The sequence below is a fragment of the Cryptotermes secundus genome, unplaced genomic scaffold (genome assembly GCF_002891405.2).
Source record: "Cryptotermes secundus unplaced genomic scaffold, Csec_1.0 scaffold793, whole genome shotgun sequence".
In the NCBI taxonomy this organism is placed as follows: domain Eukaryota; kingdom Metazoa; phylum Arthropoda; class Insecta; order Blattodea; family Kalotermitidae; genus Cryptotermes; species Cryptotermes secundus.
The window spans coordinates 96,268-118,917 of NW_019722435.1; the positions used below are offsets into that span (position 1 = coordinate 96,268).

Genomic DNA, 22,650 nt, shown 5'->3' on the forward strand with positions numbered 1-22,650 from the left:
CAAGGCGTCACAGACTTCACTAACTCAAGTTCGTCGGTGTATACGGTGCAAATATAACAAATATTATAGAACAGTTCAACAAGTTATACTACATCCCACAGTTATATTAGAAAGCGACATATAAGGCCTCTTATATTCAGCAACTGACGAAGGATTAACTTCAGTCGCAAGTCAGTGGACGCCGTGCCGAGTGGACCCAGCTGGACCCAACCCCCAACTAGCGAATTTAAAAAACAAAAACTTCAGTCACAACAATCAAAATGGAAGCAGCGTCCTGGTGGCAATTGCAATGGAAGAGCTTCGGAGAACATGCGGAGATTGTCTGGGAGGTTCCTATCGTGGAGTTGATCGTCCTTATCTGTATTCTATATCAACTGATAGTGCGGTATGTTCAATGGAGAATTCAACGAAGGACTACAACAACCATGCTTGAGCTGAAAAAACAGGTGCAGAACCTACAAGACAGAGAGAATCATCGTCGTGCTTGCGAATGGATTAAGATAAAGCGAGTAAAGGAGATGATGAAGGAAACAGACGAACGCAGTGATGAGATGCGAAGTCACATTGAGTCACTGTTGACCATAATAAAGGCGGCAGAAGAACGCAGTGTGCAGCTATGCGATAAAATGATTTCACTGGGGAAGTCAGCGAAGGAGGCAAGAAAACGCCGTATGAAATTATGGAGAGAGATATACTCATTAAAGAAATTGATTCAGGAGAATACGTACAGGGCGAATCTGGAAGAGGTGGAACGCTGTATAGAATATGTGAATTCCATCAACGAGAACATGGCTGTCACTGAAGGAGGAAACGAGAACTCTATCGAACTTCCAAAGACCAAGAGCAGGATTCCTGTGAAGTCAGCCCCAACCGTTCTGCAGTCCAAGGTGAAAGGTTTCAGCAATATCAGCCACAAGCCTTGTGGGGGAAATGTGAAGATAGTACACCAGAAGTTCGACTACAGCAACGTGCAGGCCAAGGTCAACAGATGGAGGAATACGGCATAAGGGGGTAACTGGAGCGGTAATATGTAGCACGGTCCAAGTTCAAGCGAGGAACGTGCAACAGACATCAGACATGCAAAACAAAATATTCACCATACTTGGCAGCAAATAACAGCAAACAGCATTGCCCCAGTGTGCAAGTCGTGAAGCAATCACGAATGCTGAAACCTACCTCGATGGAAGCATACAAATTCGCGGAGGTCACTCTCATAGAATCTGAAGCTATCTTTCGAGCTGTGCAAGTCATGAAGCAATCACGAATGCTGAAACCTACCTCGATCGAAGCATACAAATTCGCTGAGGTAACTCTCATAGAATTTGAAGCTATCTTTCGAGCTGTGCAATTCGTGAAGCAATCACGAATGCTAAAGCCTACCTCGATGTATGCATACAAATTCGCGGAGGTCACTCTCATGGAATTTGAAGTTATCTTTCGAGCTGTAGAAGCATTGAAGTAATCACGAAGCTCAGCAGTTTCAGAGGCCGTAATGCTGATGTTGCTGACAGGAGAAATTTATGAAATATGCCGTTGAAAATACTCAGGTGTCATAATATACTGTATTGTGAATACCCACTGCCAGGCCACAGCTCTGTAAACATGTTCCAACACACATCATCTCTAGGCCATGTCCGAAATACGCGCAAGCAACATTACAGGAGGCTTCGTATTACATGTCCGCGGTGACGTCACGCAGCGGTAAGTGGTGGTCACGTGACATGTGTTTCCTGTGTTGCGTGTCCGTTCCTCGGCTGCATAATTGACAGAATTCCTTCAAGGCAGTTATGACTGATTAACAGCGGCAGAAACACGCAAACAAACAAGCAAGGAAGCAAGGAGTTCGTAACTGAAGAACTAAAAGTCGGCCTGTGAAGATTTAACGTGTGATTAGAAGACTTTATTTATGTGTAATATTTCAAGTGTGTGATTCAGTGAGACTGTTATATTTCCCGTGTTATGAACCCATGAAGACTATTGCAGATGGACTGATGAGATTGGTCTGGCGTGATTGTACAATGTGTAAATCAGCAGTAGTGTAATAATTAATTGTAGTTACGACCTGTAGGTTAAAAATAAATCCAAATACCAATAAAAAAATGTAGCATGTTGTGTGTGTCACCCTACAAATAAGTTTACGCCGTGGTGTTTGATACAGCGAATTTATTCCACTCGCTCACCTTACACACTTTACAATCATTAGCTCCTGCAGTGTTACAATCACTGCTTACACAATGTCTCGGCCGATACTGGACTGCTTTCTTCGGCGGCTTATAACAGACTCCTGTTAGAACTACAATAGAGCGATTGTTGTTTCCTATGCAACGGTCTATTCTAGCGTTTCCATAGAAGTGACTTCTGGATTCCAGACACGTTACATTGCTCCCTTCTATAGGTTGTTCGTCCCGAACAGCTTAAAGGTTCACCCTCGATTTCGATTCCGCGGTGTTCTGTTGACAGCGTCTGCATTCGGTCTTGGTGTCCTGCTGGCATCTTTGTGCGCTGTTCGTCTAACCGTATCCGCCCCTCTCTACAGTGGTGCTCGCCCCCCCAGCACTTCCAAGGTCCAGTGGTTGTCGATCTCGTTGTTTTACATTCATTCCTCACTTCCATTCTCCATTCATCCTTGTTGGGGAGGCCGGTACTTCTACGTTACCGGTTCCTCCCATAAGGGCCTTTTTCCGTTTTGGAGGGGGTCGACCCCTCCACAGTGTCCAACTTTTGATGCCCGTATTTGTTATCGTCTCACTCTCAATCTTGGGTCGTTCTACGTCCTTCCCCTTCACGGCGGATTCTTCTGCCGTCCTCCCACGTTCAAGTTCCTTTCATCTCCATTTCGGCTCATCCTTAGGTGGGCTTGAGCATAACTCAAACTGACCTCCCTGAGATCTGGGTCTCTTGTACTGTGCCACATTTGCGTGGTGGGTCATCTTCTTGTCGGCCATGGTCATTCGTTTCCTCGGAGTCCGCCAGCTCCCCGAGTAAGATTCTTCTTCACGATGTCTCTCGTGTTGTGCCACTGTCGTGCGACGGGACATCCTCTTGTGTATTGGCGTTCTCCGTGCCGCTTTCTCTCGGCGTGTTGTCCCTCTGTGTGTGATGGCCAATTCCTTCTGGGATTCACGAATTACCAGCGTTGAATCTTACAATTACTGTTTACACAATGTCTCGGCCGATACTGGACTGTCTTCTCTGGCAGTTTATAGCAGACTAACTGTGCGAATGCATTCAACCCCGTTTTGTAACCTCGGTCGCTGCTATGCAACAAACCCTCTGTTAAACCATGGAGACTCCTATTAGAACTACAATAGAGCGATTGTTGTTTCCTATGCAACATAGAAGTGACTCTTATGGATTCCAGACACGTTACATTATTTTCTGATTTTCTTCTGTCACTTTATTAAATCGACAAAGGGATTCAAATCTTGGAAACATTTGTAACACTTTACACTGTAGGTTTACAAATTATTCATGTATCTGAATACTTTTGGAACTGTGGAAATTCTAATTGACTTAAGGTGTCAAATTTATTAATTTCAAAAAATGCATTTACTCACTTGTCACTGTACAGCCATGCTGACCAAGTAACCTTCTGTACGTGTGAGCATACAGTCCCTCAGGTCCAGTTGAGATCATGTTGCATTAAAGTGACTTAGGACGTAGATATGCTGAATTGCACACATGTCGACAGATTGTTCATTTTTATACACACTGCCCAAACTTCATCAGAGATCCATACTGCATATTTTCTTTTCCAAGGTATTCATTATTATTCTTGTAGCTTAGTTTCAATTTATATAGAGCAGTTACAGGGCTTTTACACAACCTTATAAGGTGACAGCCAATACTTGTTACTTGCACAGGAAAGACCAAAGTGTTAGTTGGGGAAAACACTTGATTCCTTTCTCTATTAGAGGATTCATAAATTTCTAGAATTAAATCGCCTCACCATCCACATACCCACTACAATATAATGTTTTAAACAGTAAAAGTAACGGTATCCCTGTAACAGGCCATGGAGGCCCATAGGGTTGTGAGATGTTGAGGTTCCCACATTTTCTAGATGATCGGCTCACAGATGGCAGCAAGGTTGTCAGCCCTATGCTCCGGCCACCCTTTACCCCCAAGAACATTCCTGGTACTCATTTCTGTTAGAGGTTGAGTCGACCCCAGGGCCATAGTGTGGCTGGAAAGATTAGGTCAATTAAAAAAAATCCAATGACCTCATCGGGACTTGAACCCACGACCTTCCAGCTTGTAGCATAGTGCCTCAACCAACTATGCTACCGTGTTGTATACAGTACCATACATATTTGACAGAATTATATAAAATATGATTAGATTAATAATGCCAGTAACAACTTGTAATTTAGAACACACAGTGTCTGCTTATGAACAAATTTTCTCAGTACAAGAAAAATAACATGATGGTACATACTTTGTCCTTACATATGTTGGCCTGAAACATTCAGGTGGAAAACATATATTTCATAGGACAGACAAATTTCTAAAATAAAATTCACTCTCCGTTCCTGTAGGCCTACCCACTATAACACACATTGTATACAGTGCCACATATAACACTGTTATAAAATGTGATAATAGGAATAATATCACTGACAACTTGTATCTCAGTATACACACACTTTTCTTGTAAAAACATTTTCTTGACACGAAGAAACATAAGTAATCTCAGGTATGTTGACTTATCTTTCATTGTGGCCGTTTTCATAGTGAATAAGTACAGCCAACTTCATAACATGATGGCAACAAGAACTGATAACAGATAAACTATTGCTTGTAAACTGTAAGCCTTTCCAATTTCAAATTATTTCCCTTTTTATACATTTAGTATAACCTGATGGTCACTTAGGGCAAGAGAGATTGACAAGACAGAAATACCATGCCGGCTGTATTGCTGTAATTAGTAACATTCTATGAAGGGCAATAATATGGTGGGTGTGCAAACTTCCAAGGTGGGAGAGGAGCTAGAACCGTTTCATCTAGGGTTCTAACCTGATGTATGTCAATAGACACCGACTGGTTACTTCCCTACACTACTCGTCATGGTAGTTTGGTTGATTTATCACATTAGACCACTGTGCATTCATCGCCACTTGTACATTTGGCCAGAGCTTCGTGGTACTGACTAAGGCTAGATTAATTTAAATTTGACTTTATTTTTAAGAATGACTTGTTGATAGCACATATTTTACATTAGACAAAGCTTTACCAGTAATACATTTTAATTATGTTGTATTTATATGGACTGTATGTATTTTCAATTCAATTTGGTAGCAATCATTTCTCAAAGAAATCCAGTGTGTGAGGAGCTGAATTCTACTTAAAGAGATTATCTGAAAATCTGTTGTTCTCCTACATGCAATGTAAAGCATAATTTAGATGGTAATATAGGAACTATGTTGTTATTTTCTGTGCCTGCTTTCGTTGGAAATGTAAAAAAATATTGTTTTGTGTGTACTGTTATTGTATACTTTGATAAAAATCTCTCTCAAGAATATAGTAACCTGAATTAATTACATTTGTCATTAAACTCTGAACTGCCCTCTTCAGATAGGATTTGGTTACTTCAGTATTACTTGCTCTTTAGTAAATCTTCCAACACCATCACACATAATAAAATGTTATCAGTTAACATAATGACTTTCTTTCCAAATTTCCTAATTAAACTATTACTTGAAAGCCATATGTTTGTTTACTTGTACATTTGATGATGCAATCTGGTAGTCAAGTTACAAGGGCTTAGTGACTGAAAAAACATATTGTGACATGTTGCGCAATGGAGGACACCCCCTCCCCCCCAGCAGCGACGTGGCAGCTCTGGCCATGGTGACGTGGCGGGTGAGTCAGCGCTCCGCCTCCCCTCCGCACTGTGACGTGGCATGCAACGCCACTGTAAACACGGCGTCAGACAACAGTGGTGCCTATTACGTAAATGTTTTCCCGTTGTCTGGCTGAGGGTTTATGAGGGAACTACACAGCCGCCAAAGACAATTCTCAAGGCAGCAGCCTACCAGGGATGAGTTGGAATCTAGCCAGCAGTGAGCAGTAAGGAGCGAGTTGAATTGTAGTAGTCACCGATTTCAGTTGTAACGAGTGAATCATGATAGTGTGAAGAGATTTGGTTGTAGGGTTTGTAAAGTGTGGAAACCCGTAACATTGTTATAATTAATTGTAGCCGATACTTGTAGGTTGTTAAATAAACCAATTAACAATCTGAACGGCGTCTTCAGTAACGAAACACGTTACAATATGATACATATGCTGCCTCACTGCAAAGGATACTTCCAAAACTCCCTATAATAAAAAAGTACAATTAGTAATTTAAGTATGTTACAATTCTCATTATAACATGAAAATGATTATATAATTTTTATTGGGGTGTGGAATGGAATTAGTGGCAAATGACACGAGCTGAATATATTCAACATATTAGTTCCTTAAAAAGTGTGGATTAATTCATTCTCTCCTCTGATGAATCAGTAAAATGTGTATGTGCCAGCCACTAGAATCTTAACACAGGACTGTGTGACATCAACAATGTAAGTGAATGGCATATCATGAATCCAGTAAAAAGCCATTTTCTGAACAGAGACTGTAACACAGAACTCTAGCAGACAACTCAGTGGCTAAGTAATGCACAAGTACTACAGACACTGTTGTAGTCCAGAACATATGCGGTGTTTTGTGAATAGGCTAACAGATTTTAGGTATAACTGAGTAGACTTTGAAGAGTTCTATCTTCTGGAATATAATAATGTGTAGTTTGTTGAATGTAAACTGACATTTCAGAGGAAAATGTCACCTTCATCTTCAGGGTCAAAGAATAAAGCAAGCAAGAAACCAGCTCTGCTTCATATCTGCTTCACACTGATTTCCTGCTTGGTTTATTCTTAAATTCTCAATATGGTGGTCACATGTTCCTCCGAAGTGATGGTTGACTTTCAATGGACTACACAGCATTATATTCCAGAAGACAGAACTCTTCATAACTACCGCTGTGAGGATCTAAAATCCTGAATAGACTCAATTCCATAAAGAATAAACCCTTCTGTCATATGGCTATGGTAGTCCCACCATCTTAAGACAGTGCTGATTCCATTACAAATATACACATATAAATTCTGATGTGTATATGTCCACAAACCTACAGACACATTAGTCCAAACAGGACAACTATATATTATGTTTCATTCATCATCATCCTTCATAACATTTCTTTAGACAAGCTAACAATATGAAACAAAATTCATTTTACCATTATATCATGATCAGGAAACATAAAAGGTAAAATTATCCCTGTGCTTAATTCATTAAGCACCATGTCACAAAGATGTATGCAGGAGTGCAGGTATAGCGCCATCATTCTTGACCTCAGTACTGGATGGAGGAGAGTGGTCGGTTTCACATACCTGTCACTTTACCTGCGCAGGAAGATCCCCAGTACACACTGGAAAAAGATGAATGGGCTCCAGAGACATCCAAATATTATGAAGAGAAAAATCTTGCCCCTATAGGAAATCAAACTCCAACCATCCAGCCCATAGCCCATCAATATACTGACAGCTATCTCAGCTCCACAAATCATGATCACAAAAATTTTATATTTAATGACAAAATTATTTCTTTAACAATATCCACAAAATCTAAAACACGCCTTTATACCATACAAACACAATAAAATTATATAACAGTGCACTTCACTGAACAACTCTCTTGTTATCCTCACAATTAGCACTGGAAGTACAGATATATATATATATATATTTTGGGGGACAAAAAGACAGCAATGTTTTGGAAAGAAGTTTCACTAATAAAAATAAAGAAAGGAGCAAGAATTGTTTAAAAACACTTGATATAAAGGTCACCTTCACTAACCCAACTTAGAAATGAAAATAAATTATGTGATTTTCATTTTGAAGTCTTGTAATATGATGCTTGATGCACAACTCACTGCTCTGATGGGTACATTTGGGTCCTTGCAATCCAGCGATATTTTGTCTCAACTCCTGGTGGCATATGAAACGAACATATCGCAGCACACATACAGCAGTGTGTGAAAACAAAAGCTTCATACTGTTATCTTCTTTTTACTGAAAAAATTCAGACAGTTGTTAATTATTTTGACAGTTAGGGCTACACACAAAAGAAATGTTATTTCATCAAGTCCCTGGAGAAATGCTACGGGTGCAACTTGTCGCACTGGGAAGCCATGGTTAATGAATCATTACCAGAAATAGTTTTCAGTCTGTGGGGCACGCATGACCCCCACCCCTCCCCCCAGGCGGCGGTAGTTCATGGCTCCACACAGGCGCCAGTGGTTCTGATCAGTGTCATACACTTCAATTGTCTTCAAGTACGCTGTCCCATCAAAGCCACCAACAGCATACAGCTGTCCATTCACAACAGCAAGTCCAACCTACAACAGGAAATTATGTTTTAGTGCCTCAATTTATAAATAATTTGTTCTGTGTCATAAAGATATTTGTACATGCATTACCATTGTATAAGGACAGAATTCATTATAGATTATGCTGTATATGAAAGTAAGAAAAACATTAAAAGCAGTTGTATTAGCATACATTTTGAGAAAATAATCATAGTCATAACACAAATCTTACTTTTGTATGTAATTACCATGCTATTCTATGCATTCGGACCAATTGACTGAACGTGTTATGATTCCATCAAAAAGAATGTTCTCTGTCAAGTTTTAAGCCATTCTTAGATTGATTCCTTTCATAATTGATGCTTATTTCAGATACTGTTTAATAAATTTTGATTCTGTGATTATCCTTGATACACTGTGCAGTACAGCCCAGATTGCACACCATCAACACTTGTTCTCTTTTGTATTTCTGTCTCATTCATAAATTTTTCTCTGGCTCACACAGTTATGGACACACTGAAGAGTCACTAGTTTTCATACCTTGTGACCACAAAAATCTAATCACAGATCACTGTCCGTGTTCTTTGTAGATGCAATCTCACAATTAAGCAACATTATTAAAACACATCACAGTATTATTATTATTAGTAGTAGTAGTAGTAGTAGTAGTAGTAAATTTACTTTAGTTATTTATTTATTTCTATTTATTATGGTTTATTCAATGATGCTGTCAGCAGCTCAGACTATACACATACATCCCAGAAGACAGCATTCTTCATAGTCAGCGCCATGAAAACCTCAAATCTTGCATAGCATTCCTCTATGGGGAGGCTACTCATCAACACATCTGACAACTCGAGGCGCTATGAACCAAGGGTATTAGGTACCCTTCCCTTCCTGCTTAGATGCAGGGACCACAACACCATTCCTCATTTACTTCAGTTACATCACCATATAAACTTCGATGCTACCAACAGGATCTACAGACGTACTAGCTTCTGTCCGCTCTGTAAACACATCCACCCAAACAGGAAGGAGGTGGATACTGTTTCCAAAGAGCTGTTTAAATTACATATGCGCTTGGCCCAGGACCTGTCAGTCGATGATTGGGATCTGATTGACCACAACACAACTCAGGTTTTGTGCACCACTGATGACATGAGAGCTAGGCACTGGACAAAGTTCCAACACTTGCATAAGGCCCAGCACCCACCTCACCCCCCTGACAACAAGAAAACTGTGGTCAATCTGAGTGAAGTGCCATTGGAAGAAGCAGCTTGCTCAGCCCTAAGCAAGGGCCTGAGCTTTGCTGTGGCTCCGGCGTCTATCCCCATCAAGGATATCCTGTGCAGGGTGGAGAAGGTAACAGGGGCCCTGCCTGAAAAGACTGCAGAGGAGATCCAACAGCAGACCATCAGGATCCTCAAAAGCTCCCATAAACCCAATGACAACCTGACTGGCGCTCTCTTATAACAGATGAATGAAGTCCTCACACTCATAGTACATTTGTTTAATAATGTCCATCTATAGCTAGTTTCCCAAGCATTCCCTTCCATTCAGGTTTCCAATTAAATCATGCACACTATTCTCATTTCCCAATTCCAGATTAAAAATTACAGTTATATTTTATTCTGATCAATATATTCTGGGAACTGCATGTGAGATTCAAATTTTTAATACTTAATAACATACCCCACTTCTCCGTGAGGTCATAGCCACAATAGGATTCCAAGTATTAGAATGGGGATTATAACGCTCAGCACTGGAGAGTTCCATGCAGTCATCTCTGCCACCCACAGCATAGATGAAGTTGTTAAAGACTGCACAACCTAGATGTTTACGTCTTGTTGACATTGGTGACACTGGCGACCACTTATTTTGACGGGGGTCATATCGTTCCACTGCAAATACAAATGCTACATACACATCAAAGATTCTCGTGATCAATAATAAAAATCCACAACATACAAAATAAAACTCATTTTTCAGTAAAGCAACACAGGGTCTCAAAAATAAAAATAAATGAGATTTAATATCTCACTCAACCAGAGACATACTCATAATACAATTACATCAAATATTATACAACTCACCAAATTTTAGATTATGCATGTGTATGTCACAATGATAGCTGCATATGCATGCTGCATTCAATATGATACTACTCACTAGAAATTTACGAGTTCTTGAAATACAAAATAGAAATAGTGATTAGTCTTAGAAAATGTCTTAAAGTTTATGTACATATATTTTTTTAAATGTGTTTATGAACACAGTTTGCAGCTGTTCAGACATCCAAGCAATATTCAAGTTCGGTCCAAGCACAGCAAATAATGTCACTACAGATGAAGTGATTCTTTCTTGTGGATATCTCAATTCAATAATTTTCTTTGCATTGGAAATATTTTCACATATTTCTACATGAGGAAATTCAACTGTGTAAAACATGGATTGTTTGAGGCCATTCCAGCAATTAGGAAAGCTGGCATTCCATAGACTGACTGACAGACTGACGCACTGTAACACTCTTGATTAATATTCAGAAGATGCTCAGTTCAAATCTTGGCTAGGATATGAGCTATCCAAACTGAGGTTTTTCATGGTTTTCCTCAATCCCTACAGGCATGTGTTGAAACAGTACCTTAAATAAGCCATGGCCACATCATTCCAAATCCTCTCCAATTCATCTATCATCATACCTTTCAACATTATATAGACTAGTTACTAATAGTGTCTCAAATGATCCATATAAAGGTTCATGGTGAACTGGAAGACTGAAAACAAATGCAGATGCATTTTTGATATTATCAATTTGTGTAGGGAAACAAATTAAAAGCCGGTCACAGTAGCCGAGCGGTCTAAGCCATGCACTGTCTTTGCTTGCTCGGAAGCTGGGATCATGGGTTCGAATCCCACTCAGGGAATGGATGTTTAGTTTGTGTGTGTGCGTTTTTCTGTGTTTGTGTACAGGTAGAGGCCTTGCAACGAGCTGATCACCCGTCCAAGGAGTCCTGCCGTATGTCTAAGATCTAGAAAAACAGAAGTGAACGGAGAAGTTCATGGAGGTAGGCCTAGGCCCACTGGGGCTGTAGTGCCAAGAAAAAAAAAAGCAAATTAAACATTGGTTCATGGCTGAACATTTCACGATAAATCTGGTGATTATGTCTCACACTGAACAAGGTATTAAATATTAAAACTTGGGGAGCTCTTTTCTGAGATCTCTGTATAATACATAAATTAATATAAATAATTTTCTAATTTCTGTATGTATTACAGAATACTCAGTCTCCCCCCCCCCAATTCCATTCTGATTCTACATAAAAACTAGAGAGGGCAATTTCATTTTTCATTCTTTGCAGAAAGTCCTTCTAAAAATTATAAATACCTGTATTTAGAGGACACTGCCCATCCGAGCCACCAATGGCATATAAGAATCCTCCTAGCACTGCTACAGCTACCCCAAGACGTCGAGTAGTCATAGGTGCAACTTTGCCCCATTTATTTTCCTTAGGATCATACCTAAATTGATACAGAAGTAACAAATATTTTCAGTTTGTATCTACTATGTAAACTGTCAGTATTATTATTTCACATAGAATAAGATAATTTATAGTATACACACTTCACTGACATGATTCTGCATGAAGATTATCTAAGAGCATGCCACAAATATTTGGCTGGTCTTGCAGAAGGTGCAGCAATCCTCATATCACTTTAAAGGCATGAGTTCAGACTCATGGCATAGTTGCTACAGCATTGATGGTACTGTACATTACATTTGTCTTTAACATCATGCCAATAAATTGTTGAACAACTACCATAAAGTGAGTTTATGCATTATGTGCCTGATAACTGTACTCGTAATACCAAGTAAACACTACTGTGTTAAACAGTCAATCAATCACATTACTTCCTGAGCCAAAATGTGAAGAGTTTATACATATCTATGCAGAAAGTGAGGAAAATATTCTGGTGTACATTCAAGAATGTTAGTTACAAACAGAAAAACTATTCATATAATCACACATAAATTAACACACACACAGTTACCACAGGAGACAACCAAATGAAAATGATTACTGAAGAAAAACTGGATGAATCTAGCGACAGGCTTGAACATTCCCCTTGAAAATCCATTAAATGTCTCACACACAATGCAGTGGTTTGAAGTTTCAAGGCTCTTCTAGTTCTCAAAATGAACCTCAATATACAAATGCGAACGCTTACACAGATACAAGGAATCCACATGTCAAAACAGGACACATTTTTGACATATGCTGTGATCTGAGTGGGTTTTATTTGTTAGCCTATGGGCTTGTCAACTGTCCTGTGGATCTCAACACATGCAGAAATATTTGACATGAGGAGCATATTTCCCTCCCACAAAACCTGCTTAACAATTTTTGGAAGGTTCTCAGATAATCTCCCTGTACTAGCAGATGTTGCAGATGTTACATCTGTGAAATTAACCTCATAATCAAAATGTGGTGTAAATCTGTCCCAATTCCATATGTATACCTTGAAATGTTGATAAAATGAACGTTCAGACCACCAACCTCTCAACATGATTAAGGCACTGGACTCCATCCTGGCCCCCGACTGCATAAAGAAAACTGTCCAGAACTGCTACACCCACACTAGTTCGACAAGATGTTGTTGGTGCAACATCACAAGACCACTGGTTCGTTTGTGGATCATACCTGCAACAACAATTCCTTCTACTCTACAGACACCTCGTTAACATAGCCAGCACTTTGTGACACACAGCTGCTGAAAATGCTTACAAAGATCACTTCATTGGTGCAGTGTACTGTTTGTGGTGCTAAGTTCTTAGCACAGAAAATCAATATTAAAATTCTAGTAAAAAACATTCACAAAATGTTACAGGAGCAGAATGCAGGTTTTTATGTAGGATAAGCAATTTCAAGATAGAAAGGAAGATATTATAGAAACTTATTCAACTGTCAAAATAACTGAAATGGTGAGAAATACACATCTGTTAACATGTCAGAAGACAGTGGCAAGACTAAGCATGAAAAGAGGAACTTACATGGACAAAGGTCTCAGTATGAAAAAGTCTGTACCAAAATGGTACTAAGTCATAAGTAGAAAGTAATAAATCCGAGAAAATATTCTCAGACTGTTCTGCAAAACTGCTTGGAAAACATGACCATTTGTTTAAAACAAAAAGTGACAGGCAATTCAATTCAGACCTTCCAGTAATGAGCTAGAAACAAGTTACTAGAGGCTCCAACAGAAAAGTCCTGACTCTCTGAGAATGGGGGAAAGAGAAGAGAATAAGACGAAGCACAAATGTCAAAATCAGAGATCAAATTCATGCTGATCTGCTTCTGTGATATCGAAGGAATTATTAATTACAAATATGTTCTTCCAAAACAGACAACCAGGCATTTTAACTTCAACTTTTGAAAATATTTTAAAGCACGAACACATTGAAAAAACCACATCTTTGGCAAGGTAAATGTGTTTTGTACAGTAACACCATGCTCTGTAGCACATCACTCTAGTTAAAGTGATATTTTACCTGAAATCAAATACAAGTATTCAAGCATCCAGAGTATTCATCTGATTTGCCCCTTGTAACTTTCAGGTTCCCAAAACTAAACATCTCCTTGAAAGGGCCTCATTTTGAATCGCCTGAAGATATTCAGAACAATATGATAATGGTACTGAATTGAGTTTTGGAAAATGATTTGAAGCACTGTATCCTGCCATCACACAGACGTTGGACTGCTAACATATATACAGATTTCCTTTAAGGGAACCACACTCATTAAATGTGACAGAATACGTCTTATAAAATGTCTCTAGTTATTTGTCAGACTTTGTACATAGTCTATACAATCTCAACACAAACTAATAATAGGAAAATATAACAGTCTTGCTTCCCAGAACTTTTTGTTCAAGTATTTTTTCTATACTCATATAGACCCAAAATGTCTGTTTCCTTTTCAATGTCTCAACTTTTTTCCTTCATGTACAAATTGTGGCACTAGTTAATTACAGTTATCACCTTGTTGCTTCAAATACGTGAGAACAATTTTCAAAGTGGCCAATCTCATTTAGTGAAGGACCTACGTCTTGAAATCACCTCTCAATGCTCATCCTTGTTTTAATTGCCACAATTTCCATCTGAACACAATGATTCATCAAAATGTCATGATTTGTATGCTAGATAATTCATGTATAACTGACACTGTAAGATATTTCCTGTCTCCCAAGAAATCACTATTTATCCATCTGTCTTAACATGACTCATTTTATTTCCATACCTCTCAATGCTGTTCAGATAAGACTGACCATCATGACCACCTACAGCATACAGCAGATCATTGAGCACGGCTACTCCAACTCCACACCTTCGCTTGCTCATGGGGGCCACCATCTTCCAATCAGCTGACTGAGGATCAAATCGTTCCACTGAAGCAATTGCATCACCACTACACCAACCACCTACAGCAAACAGCACCTCCCCTCGGCGAGTAGGTTTCCGCGGACGAGTACGTGGACCTTGCATTAATGGCCGCTCTTGAGGTAATAAAAGATAGTTCTTAGCCTCATCCACTAAATCACGGCATGCTTCATCACTCCTCACCAAAAGGTCAGAACCAACCGTCCCCACCAGGAATTTTGGGCTCAACAGTGGAAGGCGCACATGCTGCAATACCTAATGCAGAAAACAGACATACATGGTCAACATTTCTCTACATATGGTCTGAGAATAAAAGACAAAATACAAATTTCAAGACGGTCTAAAAAGTGCAAAGCTGCACACTTCAGCAGCACAAATCATAACATCAAACCCTATTCTTTTAATTGCTGATATGAATCCTTTATTAAAAGCCAGTCTCTACATAGGCCAGTAGTGGAGTCTCACCCCACTATGAATAATAAAAAAATAATAACAAATAGTGCTGCCATTATTTTGTCAACCCCCTATATATATATATGATAGAAGTCAGTATAAGAATAGCAAACCGGCAAACTCAAAACACTTGTTCAAACTGCTTCAAAGGATATCCCTCAGCTTGTACAGCCTCATATTAAGACAAGACAAGATTCTGAACATAATGAGTTTTGTGATTATTTTTAAATTTTATACAAAACAAACCAAAACAGTAAGAATGATGCACACATATTAACAAGTCATATAGTTAAAAATCAAAGTTTGCATGTTCAGAAATGGACATTAATATTTGCTCTTGAAAACTGGAATTTAACATGCAGAACACATCAGAATATCAGATCTTTCAATTTACTTATAACTTACCTGTGCTAAATGCTGTCGCCGTTCAGACACATTGTATTTGACCCATGACATCACAGCACTAAACACTTGTTCTTCAGAACGCACATTAAGTTCATCACTGGAGATAATATCTACCAGCTGACCCACAGGTAAGAGCAAAAACTCTTCACTTTCCATCACCTCCTGGAAGTTATGCTGTGTAAACTTGTCTGCAATTCGAAGGAGTTCTCGGCATGAATGCGTGTCAGCAAAAGCCCGAATACCCAGGCAATTCGAAGGATCTAGTTGTCTTTTTAAGAATTCACAACATATGTCCTGGATTTCAGCCAGCTGCAGAAGACATGCTATGAACAAACAAAAGAAGCCACATGTCTTACTACATCACAGTATGATGTATATGTATATGTATGTATATGTATATATATATATATATATATATATATATGTCAAACCTTCAAGAATACAAAAGTTAAAAAATCACCACTGCTGCCATTCAACTATTTTCACACACAGTTTTGCTGAACCTGGTTATAATTTAATGAGGTGTAGAGACTTACTTACTTACCTACTTACTTACTCATGGAGCTGAGCCCTTCTGGAAAAGCTGCCAATTCTGCAGCTACTCAAGAATTCCCCAGCATTTTATGGAACCCGAAAGTTCATTACTGTGTTCACAAGAGTCCTCCACTGGTCCCTATCCTGAGCCAGATCTATCCAATCCATACCATCCCATCCTATCTCTCTAAGATCCATTCTAATATTGTCCACCCACCTACGCCTTGGTCTTCCTTGTGGTCTCTTTCCTTCTGGCTTTCCCACCAATATCCTATATGCATTCCTCATCTCCCCCATTCGTGCTACATGACCTGCCCACCTCATCCTCCTTGACTTGATCATTCTAATTATACTTGGAGAAGAGTATAAGTTATGAAGCTCCACATTATGCAGTTTTCTCCAACCTCCTGTCACTTCAGAGACAGCAGACTGTAGAGACAGTATGTAAAATTGATCGCCTTAATGAATTAAACTTTTGGCTCATAATCAGATTCTTAGTGGAATTAAAGAAGTCAATTATGAATGCTATTTCTATTAATTATGCATACAATAAAAAGCTAAGTAAATCATGGAGCAGAATCCTTCTTGCAAGTTTGTCAGTTGCTCAGTTTGTCAGCACATTTCATGGAAGCTTCTCCTTGAAAGATTTTAGGTTACACTGTTAGTACCTGCATTGGTGGGTCTCAAAATTAATTCTGACACTTTGAGATGACAATAATTTCAATTAAAACAGACATGCCATGTGGAGGTGGATTAGAATACCTCCACCATAGCCCTTAAAACGGAAAGAGAACTCAGTTCCTGAAGGTACAACTGGGCCACCCTGCCAGTGGAGGACATAAACAGAGAGACCTAGTCCTCCTGGTTGGGGATTGGCTGAGGAGGAGGACAATGATGAAAAAATGAGAAGAACTAAAGGTAAAAGGGTAAAGTTATCCCTCTAACAGGCCGTGAAGGCACATAGGGTTGCGAGAGGTTGCAGCTTTCACATTTGCTCTAGACAATCAGCTCACAGATCGTGGTAAGGTTGCCAGACTTACGCACAAGCTGCCCTTACCCCACCACCCCATAAAAATTCCTGGTACTCATTTCTGTTAGAGTCTGAGTGAACCCCTGGGTCATTGTGCAGCTAGAAGGATTAGGTAAATTGAAAAAGTCCACCTCATCAGGACTCAAACCCACAACCTTACAGCTTGTAGCATAGTGCCTCAACCATGCTACCGTGCATATACAGGATGTCCCAGGAGGAATGTGCCAAACTTCGGGAGGGNATGCATATATAAATGACAGTAACGTTAGCATGACAATGTGAATAATTTTGTAATTAAATGTATTTTATTTGAGAAGTACATAATATTTTCATAAATTTAAGACTTAAGAAAAGGTCTCTAGGTTCAGGTGAATACAGTGCTTGAACTAAGTAAACTGCTCTGTTACGAGATATACACGTGCAATACAGCTGAAAATATGTCATATAACGAACCTAGCAAACATAACCCATAAAAATACCCACTCTTTCAGTGATATTAATAAGCACAAGCAAAAGGATGTGATGTACAATGCACATGGTAGGCATGGTAGAGACAAGAAATGTATATAAAAGTTTAATCAGAAAATCTGAAGAGAACTTCTTAGGAGATCTAAGGCAATAACAGGCTCTCATTAATTCAATACTGAAGCCCTGGGTTCCATAAAATGCAGGGAATATCTTTGCTAGTTGAGTGACTACCATCTTCTTAAAAATGACTGCTCTAGTTAGTGTTTCAGCAATATTATACGTGAATCTGATAACAGGTAACATTATATGGGTATGACAGATTCATATGAATTTATCAAAACTCACTCACCAATAGGTTTAAAGAGATTTATTTTCGGATAACAAAGTTCATGCACACATGTTCATCATGTATCTGCAATTATGACACACTAACCGCTTCCAACTTACCAGCTGGCAGAAGCGTTTGCACATTTCCCTCCTCAACTACAATGTGAGAAGTGTAGCAGAAATCAATTAAGAGTTCCATTGCCACTTCATCAATGTCTCTAATTGTCACTTCTGTCTGTCGAGATTCTGCCAACTCCCCAGTAAACATGGCTCGAAAGTATGGGCTGCATGCTGAGAGGATAACTCTGCAGAAACGGAACACTTGTCATTAGTGGTTTAATCTAATCTTCAATAAATATAAAGTGTACAAAGGAACATTTTTCCTGTCACAGTATGAATGAACAGTTGTGGTTCACAAGAGCCACACACTATACCTGTGTAAATCCTGTTTGAGATGTTCAAGGTTTTTTCTCCATTTCTCCAGGCAAATGCTGGGTATATTACATTGAAACAGGCCACAACCACTCCCATCCAAATCCTTACTTGTTCACCATACATGGTAAGTTAAGGCCGTGCCATAGCTCAAGCAGTTAGTCGCTGGCTTCCCACCGCAGCGGCCCGGGTTCGATCCTGGGTCTCATCAAGTGGGATTTGTGGTGGACAAAGTGGCGCTGGGGCAGGTTTTCTCCAAGTACTTCAGTTCCCCTGCCAATCTTCATTCCGACAAATTCTCCATCATCATAATCACCCGGGGCATGCTACAATAGGCCAATCAGTGGCCGCCATGCCAAGTGGACCCTCTTGGACTCCACCCCCCNCTAAGCAAATTAAAAAAAAAAAATTGCATGGTAAGTTTCTCACCCCATGTAGTATTACCTAAATTCTGTAGCTGGAACAGGGTCAGGACAAACAAGCGAATATGTACAAGAGCAATGCAATTTCTTGTCCTTAAATCTTCACTTTCATTTAAACAGTTACAATAATAAGAATTACAATCAACAATCACTTCCTCTCAGTTTAACAATTTTGTCATTTTCATACAATTATACATACTATAATCAATCTTTATAACAGCCACCCCATTATCAAGGAGATACAGTGAATGTTGCTAATATTTGGTGCTGTCTCTCTGAACTCACTGACAGACATTTCAGCAATAAATTTATACTCATGCTGAAACTACTGTGCAACAAACCTAGCAGCCTGCACAGAAAGACCAGTCCCTCCTTTGTTGAAGAGGGGGCCCCATTTCAAAACATGAACATATCTTGGAGAGAATATAGATCTTGGTCCTGGATCTCAAGGAAACTGAAGTCAGGAATGACTCTGCTGCTGCAGACCATTAGCAATTTGACCAAATGACTGACTGAAAAGGAGTCTTAAGACAGCAATTAGAAATGTAGGAGGTTGGTGAGATGGCTGCCAGCCTGCAAGGATGTGAGCCCAGGAGTATAGAAATGTCCACTGGTGAAGACAGGGCAGACTGAGAAGACTTAGTACATGATGTACTGAACTGCAGATTGTGTGAATTTGTAATACTATTATAGTTACTTGTAGTTACAAACTCTAAGTGTTCAGCAAACACAATTACCAATCCAAACCCCGTCTACAGTCACTAATACATGTGACAATACTGCATTTCTTCAAATTACTATCTATTCTGGCTTCCCACCGCAGCGGCCCAGGTTTGATCCCGGGTCTGGTCAAGTGGGATTTGTGATGGACAAAGTGGCGCTGGGGCAGGTTTTCTCCGAGTACTTCGGTTTTCCTGCCAATCTTCATTCCACCAATTGCTCCACAATAACCCTCATCTATCATCTGGGGCTGGTACAATAGGCCAGAAGTGGCCGCAGGACAAGGGACTTAGTCCCACCCCACTAGCAATAAAAAAAAACATGTTACCCGAACAATGTGTTGCAGTCCTCCTAATAATTAGCTCAAGAAGTAAGATTTATGAATTATCAGTAGACCAATCACTGATTTCAGATTCAGATATGTTGTTTCATCTATAGACGTTACACAGAATTGAATAAAAGGAGGCAACTGTCATGAATGGTGAGCAAGCAATGATGCGGCTGAACTGGTTGTGGCCTATATGATAGTACTATACTGGCATTTGCCTGGAAAGACTGTGGAAAGTCATGTAACACCTCATACTGGATTTAATCTCAGTTATAGTGCATCTCTCATGTGAACTGAAGCTCTTCATTCATATAATCACTTGAAAGACAGTTCCATCATGCACTATGTATTTGCTGCAGATGAGAGTACGGAGAACATTTCTGTACAAATTATTATTTTGAGTTACACTGTCTGTTAATATTCTTGTCATTCAAATATGTAGCTACGTTCCAAACTTCAGCAGTTCTGCTCTGATCACGGGCACAGGAAGTTCTTGTGTTTATACAGAAAGAGACATGGAGTTCAACTGTAGTTCATGCATATAAAACATGAGTTTATACCAGGGAAGGGTAAACTACAGCCCACATGAAACATGTGGCCTGTGGACTAAGACTGAATAGCTATGTCACATGTATAAAGGCCTATGCTGTGTGCAATAGGAAGGCTGTTCCTGTACATTTACTGAAGGGTGCTTCCAATTTCCACTTACACTTTCCATTGCAACACAACTCCTGAATAACCACCTACAAAATGAAGATAGAAAGTTGTTTCCTGGAACTTCTAGTTTCCATAATTTTACCACATACAATCAGAATAGAAACACATTAATCAAGTTATTCGCAAACCTGTGGGCAAATATTTTCCTGGAACCAACATTCAGTACAACATCACACAGTTCACGGTGACGTCGTAATACATTCAACTCAGTTAACGTTCCTCGAGGATGTTTCTCTGAAGTATGTGCAAGACGAGCAGGTGAAGGGGGCCGCTCCCCTATTACCATTTCCCCCATCCTGCTGCGAGGATGCTGGGCCAAGTGCAGGCGCAGGGGAGGAGGGGCCCAACCCCAAACAGAGTCAATCTACAACATTAGAAATGTCCCACATCATAACCTATACATCAATAGTAATGCATATTCGTGTCTTTTAACAAAAGAAATATGACAACAAGCAGCAATTATTTCTGCTTCACAAAGCATCACAAACCCAACAGTTACATTCTGTTAATGAAAACTGTGCATATCAACATTAGCAACAAACATCTGAATATGTACAGCATAGATATACCTTTGATTCGTAGTAGCGCACTATATGAAAATCACTGTACGCGAAGAATCGTATTCTACTTAAGACTACCTAAAACTACATAAGCCCATAGCTCATTTAGCTATTATTTAACAAACAAATATGCTACCGACTACACACTCGGACATCTTACTTCTATCGATCAAACTCTTGCCATACGCAATATCGACTCCCAGCTAACGTCGGTATAAATCGAAAGATACTGCATGACGTGACTTTACATGAGGTACTGCCAACATGATTTTATGATCGTGATCGGCTATTTGTGCCTAAGTTGTCACCTATAGAAGTGCAAGCCAATCGGAATTATATATTGCGGAGTAAAATTATAATTGGATGACCACCTGATTTTGAATCGTGTATAAATGCTCATATCCGTGTTCATTATTTTCAAACCAAAATAGTTAAAATGCCCGCAATAACTGTTTAATCGTAGTATCCTTATGTGGTTTAGAATAGTTTCGGAAATAGCAGTTATATATACAATATATCGAATAAGATCCAAGATATTGATAATTACGAAAATGAATAAAAGTGCCGAAGATAATTCTCTAGTTTCATGAAGCGTAATCCTTTTTGAGAACTTGATAGTTGCTCAGCTTGTCAAGAAAATACTTGCATTTTATGAAATCCGATGGTTCACTGCCATGTTCACAAGATCCCACCGATGGTCGCTATCTTGAGCCACGAATCCAGTTCTGTTTCTTTAAGATCCATTTCAATATTATCCTTCCATCTATGTTTAGATCGGCAAGTGCTTTCCCCACTTGAGAGGTTACAATTAAAATTTTTTATGCATTTCGCATCTTCGGCATCCGCCCAATTATCCTCCTGATTTTATCACACCAATGGAAGTCCAATTTGCTGAAGAGCTCAAATGATGAAGCTCCTCATAAGGCATTACCTCCATCCACAGTAAACCATAAAAGGAACAAAGGTTACGGCATACTTCTTTGGGATGTGGCACCCTGTAATTTGACAGACAGACACCAACATGTGGGAGGACATTTCAGTCATGTTACCTTGAAGATGAAGGAAGCAGATTCCTCCGAAACAATGAATATCGCAGCCTAATAGGTAACATCTCTACTTCGTGTCCAGAAGAATCCAGGTTCTAATTTCGACCCGAAGACCCTTTTTCCTGAGATTGTTCGTGTTTTTCCTCGGTACTTCCAGGGAAATTCCATAACAGAACCTCAAATTAACTTACAACCGCTACTTTCAAAATCTCTTTCAATTCATTAGCAGTCATTAATCATACTAACACTCTATCGCTATGTCAATAATCCGACCCACTGACAACGCAGTTAAATAAATAATAGGCCGCGCCATAGCTCAATCGGTTAGTCAATGACTTCCCACCGCGGCGGCCCGGGTTCGATCC

The 22,650-nt window shown here is 39.5% G+C and overlaps 1 protein-coding gene across 2 annotated transcripts; it reads right to left on the bottom strand.

Annotated features, from left to right (window-relative positions):
• Positions 1 to 7,605: 7,605 nt before the first annotated feature.
• LOC111861496 (kelch-like protein diablo) lies at positions 7,606 to 21,428 on the bottom strand. 2 transcript variants are annotated; one of them, XM_023846131.2, is made up of 10 exons: positions 21,249 to 21,426; positions 20,808 to 21,043; positions 18,181 to 18,365; positions 15,702 to 16,024; positions 14,704 to 15,098; positions 12,967 to 13,110; positions 11,796 to 11,929; positions 10,103 to 10,311; positions 8,253 to 8,440; positions 7,606 to 8,114 (listed from the first exon to the last, which is right to left on the bottom strand). In XM_023846131.2, exons 2-10 carry the CDS (start codon positions 20,972 to 20,974, stop codon positions 8,093 to 8,095), a joined length of 1,767 nt encoding a protein of 588 aa, XP_023701899.1. In that variant the 5' UTR covers positions 20,975 to 21,043; positions 21,249 to 21,426; the 3' UTR covers positions 7,606 to 8,092. The 2 variants fall into 2 exon arrangements, with proteins under 2 accessions (XP_023701899.1, XP_023701901.1); XM_023846133.2 differs by lacking the exon at positions 12,967 to 13,110 and having other exon boundaries at positions 21,249 to 21,428.
• Positions 21,429 to 22,650: the final 1,222 nt, after the last annotated feature.